The sequence below is a fragment of the Zootoca vivipara genome, chromosome 11 (genome assembly GCF_965207765.1).
Source record: "Zootoca vivipara chromosome 11, rZooViv2.hap1.1, whole genome shotgun sequence".
NCBI lineage: Eukaryota > Metazoa > Chordata > Lepidosauria > Squamata > Lacertidae > Zootoca > Zootoca vivipara.
In genome coordinates this window covers 47,400,480-47,409,204 of record NC_142594.1, presented here as the reverse complement: position 1 = coordinate 47,409,204, position 8,725 = coordinate 47,400,480, and the positions used below count along the sequence as shown (strand labels likewise).

The 8,725-nt window shown below is 48.5% G+C and overlaps 1 protein-coding gene across 1 annotated transcript; it reads left to right on the top strand.

Annotated features, from left to right (window-relative positions):
* Nucleotides 1–4,514: 4,514 nt before the first annotated feature.
* Nucleotides 4,515–8,157, top strand: EN2 (engrailed homeobox 2). The gene is made up of 2 exons (XM_035129837.2): nt 4,515–5,127; nt 7,841–8,157. Exons 1-2 carry the CDS (start codon nt 4,515–4,517, stop codon nt 8,155–8,157), a joined length of 930 nt encoding a protein of 309 aa, XP_034985728.2.
* Nucleotides 8,158–8,725: the final 568 nt, after the last annotated feature.

The window sequence follows — 8,725 nt, the reverse complement described above, 5'->3', positions numbered from 1 at the left end:
GGAAGCCAGGTAAGCAACGCCTGGCAGGCCACTACTGATACTCCTACTATGAGGCAACTGCAGGGCCAGTGAAGCCTCAACAGTCAAGCTAAGAACGACTTTCTCTGCAAGAAATGTGTGCTAGCAAAAGTAAAAACACACTGGCCCGGCCCAACTAGTTCCTGATTGATACATTCGGTGTGCCTCATATAAGTTCCTTAGGAAAAGAAACTGCGTTGGTAACGGCTGCAGCCCTCGACGCCAGTTAATGCCTGTATTTGGATTAGGCTCCAACTCGAAACATATTGACCGGAAGGACCTAAATCCCATTGACTCCACTGAAGTGTATTTCCGAGAAAAACGGTTAGGGAACTTAGGGTAGAAGAGTAAATGGTCTTAAAGCCAGGTATTCTGGATTAATTGGGTTGTTGATTAGTCTAAAAAGGTGACGGTGTGCTCAACACAAATTGACACCAGCGTATTTACTGGGGAGGAAATACACATATTAAAAATATGCACATGCAGATTTGCGTCACAATCACCTTATATTCTCTTTCGATAGTAGAAGCTGGAACAGCTCTAACTTCTCAAAACAAATTTCCTAGTCTCTACTTATGATAATTTACAATTATAAACATCTCCAACACATTATATTATATTATATTATATTATATTATATTATATTATATTATATTATATTATATTACTTCATTTTGAAACAAAACTTGTTGCGGAGAGCTTTTAAGAATAGATATAATGTTTAGGTATTTTGGAAAATAGGCTCGACTAATTTTTTCAAGACTCCCCACTACCACCCCATTCTTTCTCCCAGAACTCCCTATCGTTGCTGTCTTTTTGCGGGGGAGGGGAATAAAACTGGGATTTAAGCCAAACGAAGAGTGCATTGCAATAATTGTTTTGTGTACAGCCTTTGTTAATCATCTGCCTTGGACTTTACCGAAGGAATTCTTCGCCTGTAGTCGAGTATTTAGTACCTCAAGGTAATTTTAACAAATAGAAATGTTAAAGTGTGGTCAGCGCTAAGTGACAAGAAGTGTTACTTGATACGTTGGGCAGCTAATGTTTACTTCAAGATATTTTAAGCTCAAGTCAATAACTTGGGGTCCGCCCGGAAGGGAAATATTTGAAGTGCAACACCTTGGACACGTTTAATTATGGGGTACGAGGAAAGCCAGGTCTTCCCAGTAATTAGAAAATACTTCTTGGGAGACAGCCTAATCGCTTTCCATGGGGCTCTTAAAGAAATTAACCTCAAGGTGCTTGTTAGAGCACAAAACCTTTAGATCAGGGATACTTGATCTCTTTGTGTGCCCACATACTGTAAATTATACAGGATTTTAAAAAATTGTGGTGGGAGCAAAAAATTCAAAGTGGAAATCAGTATCACATTTTGGATTACGCAAAAGCAACAGTTAAACAAAGTCGTAGAAATGAGGCTCTGAGTTACAGAAAGATAAAATCTTCCAGATTATTTTCCTCTAGCTCCAAAATGTTCCAAAATTTGGAAGCTAGTATTGTTTATTTAAACGGGGCTCACCTCCAATTACCAGCGTGTGGGGACTTGACGTGCTCGCCCAATTAAAGTAACCTACAGTATTTATTTTAAAATTCACAATACTGCATTGAGCTACGCAGTTTGCTGAAATGGCTTGTGCCTTAACCCCCCCCCCCCCCAAGTATTTTGCATTCCCCAGTTGAGTCCAGCTGTCGAGCGCTAAAAATAGTCCAGCATTACCAATGCTAAATTCCCCCCCCCTTTTTTTTAAAGCAAGCAAACAGACCCTGAGACAACACTAAACAGCTCGGATAAATACTCGATGAGAGCGATGTAGAACGTTAGTATATGTTTGTGAGGCTTTTTATCTTCTTGTCTTCAGTTGAGACTTCCGAGCTTGATTTGCTACCCTCAATTTTTGCTCCCTTTTAAGCTAAAGCAATTCCGGGATTAATCACCACCACAGGACACCCCCAAAGAAAAAAGTCCGAAGCCTACCACCAGGGCGGGACCTGTGGAGACTCAGCGAGAGGGGAGTTAGGGACCCAGCCTTCCATCCACCTACCCCCAGCCGTCAGCTCCTTGCCCTCGGGGCCGCTGGCCTCCCGATCCCCGCGTCTTGCTCTCTCCCACCCCTTCCCAGGTTTTCTGTCCCGGCTTTGCCTTAACCCTGCTTTCCCTTCTTTCCTCCCAACCTCTTGGGTTCCCCGCACTTGCAACGTGCCTCCGGGAGAGAAGGCGAAAAGCGCCGAGTGGCCCGCCTCAGGGTGGGCAACGTCTGCCTTGGAAATCTTAAAAAGCGGCAGGAGTAGCTGCCTGGACGCCGCCGTGGATGTTTTGGCTTCATTTTTGTCTTTGGCGCTGACTGGATCATGTGCCGTCACTCTCCAGCCCCTCCCCCATCGTCAGAGTTTGTTGACAAAAGCTTTTCTTTTTCTTTCTTAAGGTTGTTGTTCTCATCACCATCATCACCATCACCATCGCTTTCTCCTCCTCTGCTGGTTTATGGTGTGTGTTTAAAGCTGCACTCACCCTCCAGCGTTTCAGTGACCTTTGGGTGACTTTCACAAATTCAAGAGCAGCCAAGCAAAGATCCCGCGGATGGCATGGAAGAGATGGTTATTTTGGTTCTGTCTGCAGGCAGAGAGTTTAGCGGGAGGTTTGAGGAGGAAAAAAATCCTTCGCAGGCCGAAGGAGGAGGCGTTCAAGGAAAGGGCTGCCCCCGTGGAGGGGGCCTTATTTGCAACTCCGGTGAGGAGCACTCCTTGCAGACTCCAGACAGACCTTAATGCAACATTTGGAGTTCTTATTATTTAGATTTTTTAAACAAGATTTAAAATGGGAGGGCTGTATCTATTCCGTGTGTGTGTTCGTGTGTGAATACCCCTATAGCTTGATTATTTTGATTAGAGCTGCTTGGGGGAAGGGGGACTCTCACGTCCTCCTGCCTGTCAATGGGAAACCTCTCTGTTTAATATTGTTTTTGAAGCTAGAATACATGATCAAAGGCTCCTGTCCAGTTTTCAGCTGAATGAATCAATTATCATACCGTCTTATGTTTATTGCACTGCATCTACCAATAATAGCAGCCCCAGTACAGTCTGGCATTTAAAAAGCCCCCCCCCAACAGGAACACCCGATATTTGCCCGTCTTCTCCTGCAGGCGAGGCTACGGGATTACAAAAGAGGGGGCTGGGACTGGTGTGTGTGTGTGCGTGTGCGCGCGCAGAGAAATAGTAAGACAAAAAGACGGCGAAAGAGAGAGTCTGCTTTAAAATTAACAGCCTCTGATTCTTCCCCTCGCTCCCACCCCCGAAAAAATAAATCGGTAACACAAAAAGTCCCTTTGTATCGCTCGGTTCATTTAATATTATTTATGCATTTTGCAAGGAATTGTGGGATTTCGCCCCCTCTCATTCTGTCTTCTTCTCCTTCCCCCTCCCAACTCCAATTGTAAACAATATAGGAACACCTCCCCCCCCAGTGTGTACTGGAGCCCTTCTTCAGGCGAAGATATAAAAGGAAACAGATTAGCAAGACAAGGAGTGATGAATCTATCCCTTGTTTAGAAGACGAAGGTATTCCTGCATTCCTTCTTTTATATATATATTTAAAAAGGCTCTTGAGAAGTAGAGGACGCTGCAGCTTTAAAATCAGGAGGTGGGGGCATTGGAAAACGGGAGGAGGGGGGCTGTTCCTGTCATTTACTAGAGTGCTACTGTATCACGTGTGCAAAAGGCTCTTCTGTCATTGGCCAAAGGCACGTGTCTAGGATACCGGCCTTGCAACGTCACTTGAGGAGCTCTATTAAAAATAAGAACAAAAATCCAGAGTGAAAGTATTTCAGGTTCAGTTTAAGTGGCTTCTAAATTTACACTCCCACTATAGGTAGCCATAGAAAGCGAGTCCGCAAGACCAAGAGAGAGAGAGATTCCCCTCTCATCTCCTATACAACTTGGAGTATTTGGCTCAAAGGCAGGAAAGAAGCCAGAGATCGGCTGCGATTGTCCAGATGCCTCTGTGTGTCTCAAGCCTGCGCTTGCCTTGTGCGTTGTAGAGAGGAGGAAGGCACTTTCTCCAGCTCAGCAGAGGGGGCTCCATTGACTTTTCCCCTGTGGAAGGATCGTCACCATTTTTTTTTGTCAGGTTGCCGCCAGTCTCTTCTCCACCCTCGGAAGCCGGACAAGAGTGGGGGCGGGGGGGGCGGATGAAAGTCCTAACGATGAATACATTGCGGGGCAAAGAACGCAGGAGGGGGCTGCAGAACTGAAAGGCTGGAAGGGGGCAGAAGGAGGAACCAACTACAGCAGCAGAAGGGAGAAGGAGAAGCGGCGACAACATATATATATATATAATATTTTCAGTTATATCTGGCTCTCTTTGCAAAGCCTGGATTTGGATTTGCTCCGCGGACCTAGGCGGAAGGGGGTGTGGAGGGGGGTAGCCCAAACCGAGCAGCCCCGAAGCGCGCGCAGACAAAAGCGGGAGGGCAACAACATTTGGGGACTCCGTGTTCAGCATGGAGGAGAACGAGCAGCGCCCGGGCGCCGAAGGAGGCGCAGAACAGCCGCCGCCGCCGCCGCCGCCGCCGCCGCCGCCGGAGGAGTCCAGCAGCGGCAGCGACGGGGAACCCAACCGGCGGAGGGCGATGCTCCTGCCCCGGGTGCTCCAAGAGCCTGGCAACCATCCGCACCAGCACCCGCCACACCGAATCACGAACTTTTTCATCGACAACATCCTGCGACCGGAGTTCGGCCGGAGGAAAGACGGCGGTACCTGCGGCGGGGGCAGCAGCGTTAACCCGGAGCAGCAGCAGCAGCAACAGCAGCAGCAGCAGCTCCTCATCGCCCGGAGTCCCTCCGCGGCGCCAGCCTCCGGTTCCCCGACCGACGGAGGAGGAGGAGACGGTGGCTCCAAAGCTCTAGCCCCGGCTAAGAAAGGCGGCGACTCTGGCGCGCTCGACGGAGCCTTGAAGACCCGCGGCAGTGGCAGCAGCGGCGGCGGCGGCGGCGGCGATCAGTCGCTGAGCTCCGACTCGGACAGCTCCCAGGCCAGCTCCTTCCCCAGCGCGCAGCCCATGCTGTGGCCAGCCTGGGTCTACTGCACCCGCTATTCGGACAGGCCTTCTTCAGGTAAGCAAACAGCTCTGGACCATGTCGCTGGCCTCTCGAGAAGAGGGTCTCTGGACCCTCCACCCACCTCCCACCCGCGAGCGAAAGAGCTGGCGACTTGGCTACAAGGCGATAGCCGCGAAAGGGGGCGGCGGGTTGCAATCATCCTTTGCGAAATAAGACAGTTTTACAAAGTTATCTGCTTTGAAATAAACATGGGGAGGCAGCGACAGGCGTAGGAGGGATTTTGATACAGTGAGGACGAAACTCCAGGAGGGCGCGGGGAGAAAGAGCCGAAGGCTCGAGCCGCACACAAAGCGATTTCCTTCTTGGCAGCTGGGAGTTTGTTTTCATTTCCCCTTCTCTCCGTTTACCAAGAAGAAAAGATGGAAAAGAAGTCAGTAGCAATCCTTGGAGGCGTCCTATTCTGCCCCCTTCTTTGGCTAGCTAAGCTGCTGGTCGCCAAGGCCCGACCTGTGAAGTTGTCTTCTCCGGCCTCTAGAAATAAGCAGGCCTTGGAAGTATTTTTCTTTTCTCCCTGGCTTCTCGTGCGGAGCAGCCGCGCTCGAAAAGGCCCTGGAAGTTATTGCAGAGCCGCTGAAAAGGAATACTTACTTGCTTGCAGGGGTGGGAGCGAAATGGGGATCTCTCCAGCCCTGCCTCGGGAAGAGAGAGCCGGGACAAGGAGCCGCCGAGTGCCTGGAATGCCCTTTATCGGCAGGGACACTTGAGGGTGTTCTCCTGAACGAGAATTGTAAATTCGCTCAATAGAATTTTCTTGTTTTAAAACAATTGGATCTCGATTTTTTTGTTTTATTTTTCCGAAAGGATTTTCCACTTTGCTTCCAATATATTTTATCGTCGAATAAATTCATAGGTGTTAAAATTGAGTTAGAGAGAGAGCAATCTCCTTCGCTACCGGATAATATTCCCGTCTGATTCGAAATTTACTCCATTGTTCTCCAGTCCCTTTCTTTGTTAATATTTAATTATCATAGATTCTCACCATGGCCCAAACCACTGAGAAAGTTAAACCCTGTCGAAAGATACTTACAGTACGACGGAGAATATTTCCGATAAGAATAATTACCAATCTTAAGTGTAACATTTGGAGAATACAAAATTGCAAGAAGATCTAGTTTAAAATTAACGTTTAAATTTTAATATGCATTGCACTGTAGAAGAAAAAGGGTATCTCTAAAATGTTGGGGTCAATGTTGTTAGAGGAAAAGAAGAGTTCTGATTTGTAGTTTTGTATGAATGCATTATATTTCTGTTTTTAAGGAAGGGGAAAATGCATTCAGTGTCGCAAAGGCGGCTGTTTACCATTTTACGTATGGAGCTGGCAAGAAAGATGAGAGTTGTGCAAGCTCCTGTCTAGGGGAGAATTAAATCCCGAATATTTTTTTGATTACTTTCCAAAGGCAAGGAAAGTAGGGCGGATTTGTGTGTCTGTTGTTTACATTTGGTGCATTCCGGGGTTAAGGGAAGAAAAAACGGGGCAATCTTGAAGAGGCTGTTGTGAAGATTGTTCTCACCATTCCTTTTGGAAGCTCCGCTTGGTTCACCTTTTGAAAACGTGAGAGAAAACTTCCCTCTCCCCCCTCCCTCCCCCTCCCTCCGTCGCCCCGGGATCTCCAAGTCATTTTCTCAGGCGATTTCCCCTCCCCCACCCCAGTCCGCCAGCCTCGTAATTATTGGGGAAGGCCGCAAAGGCGCTGCCAAGAAGCGCCTCTTGGACAGGCCGAATTCTCCTGCCACAGCCGAGAGTTGAGGGGCTTCCATGGACGTGAGTAGCGGAGGAGGGAGAGCGCCATCGTGGGTTGGCACCCAGCTAGAGAACCAGGCTGTGGCCTAGGCCAGGCTGCGCCGTCGCCCCGGCCCGAGACGGGCCTAGTCGCTAAGAAAGCGGGAGCAAGCGAGCTCTGCCCTCCGGCTGACGCGCCCACAGCAGCCCGGTTGGCGGGGGAGCAATACGGACCATGTGTCTGCGCGCTCGCAAACCGGTTTCCCGCGGGAGCCCCGGGGGTAGCCGTGGTAAAACGGTCAGGCGAGGGTGCGCAAAGCCCCCGGGAGAGTGGGCACAGCCACCCATAACAAAGGGAGGGCCAAGGAAGCGTGGTAGAGGCTGCATGGAGCTGGTCACCGAAATGCGCCTCCTCCGCAGAGAAAAGGAGCCCCACGCAGGCCTCCCGCAGAAATAAAGCTCATTCCCTGGCCATCTTGACGCTTGCTTATCTCTCCACACCCCCTTATCCCCGGAGAAAAACACGCAGCGAACTTGGTGTGTGTGTGTGGAGTCGACACTGCTATGGTGGGTAAGGCAAAGCCCCCCTTGTCCTTGGCCTGGGTCCACCTCTCTCCCTTGGCTCTCCCTCCCTCTTCTTGGACCCCACCTCGCACACACCCTTGGGATGGTGGCGATAGCCCCTTTCCATTTGACAAGGAAGGCCCTGCTTCGAGAAGAAGCGAGAGGGGCATCGGTGGCATGCGCTGAACTTGGTCCCTGAGGGGCAGAGGGAACCAACTGGCACATAAGTTTCGAAAAGCGAAGGACATTTGAGACTCTCTTTCTGCGTCTCTCGCTCCCTCCTCCCCGCCCAAATTCCCTCGCCCGGTGCTGCTAATTGAATTAAGTTTCCAAGCCAGGGCACGTTCTGGGCTCTCTTCCAAAGCGCCCCTCCACTCAACCTCTCTCGCTCTCTGTGTCTCCTTCTCTCGCCACGGACCGCAGGCCCCAGATCCCGCAAACCAAAGAAGAAGAACCCCAACAAGGAGGACAAACGTCCCCGGACAGCGTTCACGGCGGAGCAGCTGCAAAGACTCAAAGCGGAGTTTCAGACGAACAGATACTTGACAGAGCAGAGGAGGCAAAGCCTGGCTCAAGAACTCAGTCTCAACGAGTCTCAGATCAAGATCTGGTTTCAGAACAAGCGAGCCAAAATCAAGAAAGCCACCGGCAACAAGAACTCCCTGGCGGTTCACCTAATGGCACAAGGACTGTACAACCACTCCACGGCCTCGAAAGACGGCAAGTCAGACAGCGAGTAAGGGGGGGGGGGTCAGCCAGGGGAGGGGAGGGAAAGGGAAGGGGTTTATACAATGCAATAATTTAATTAAAAACAAAAACAAATAAGGGCCAGTGTATAAAAAACTATACCAGCATAAATAGTGGAGAAATATTGTGTATTAGATATAATTCTGCAATATTCTGTGTATATATATAATTTACAGGTAAGGTGTTGTAAAAAAAATATCCAAAATATCTGATTATAAAATATTTTTTGATTTTCTTTTTGTTCTATGGAAATTTTAGATGCTAACTTTATCAATTTTTTTAAAAGCTTAAGTTACCTTTTTATAGACTTAAGCACTGTTTTAAATGGACATTGGACACTGTTTTTTGAAATTCAAAATATTAAAGACAACTTTTGCTGAAGTCCAAAGATTTTTATTGCTGCATTTCACGAGGCTGTGAACCGAATAAATAGTTCTCCTATTTGTTCTATGAGTTTTAACGTTTCTTTTTTTTCTTTTCTTCCTCTTGTGTTTGCCTTTGGGATGGGTATAGAAGAACTTTAATAATCACAATATAATTTATAAGCTATGTAAACATGCT

What these genes read in the sequence shown, in the direction of transcription:
- EN2 (XM_035129837.2), top strand. Translation starts at nt 4,515, where the DNA reads ATGGAGGAGAACGAGCAGCGCCCGGGCGCCGAAGGAGGCGCAGAACAG. An exon ending in TTCGGACAGGCCTTCTTCAG is followed by an intron (nt 5,128 to 7,840) that starts GTAAGCAAACAG and finishes CACGGACCGCAG; the next exon opens with GCCCCAGATCCCGCAAACCA.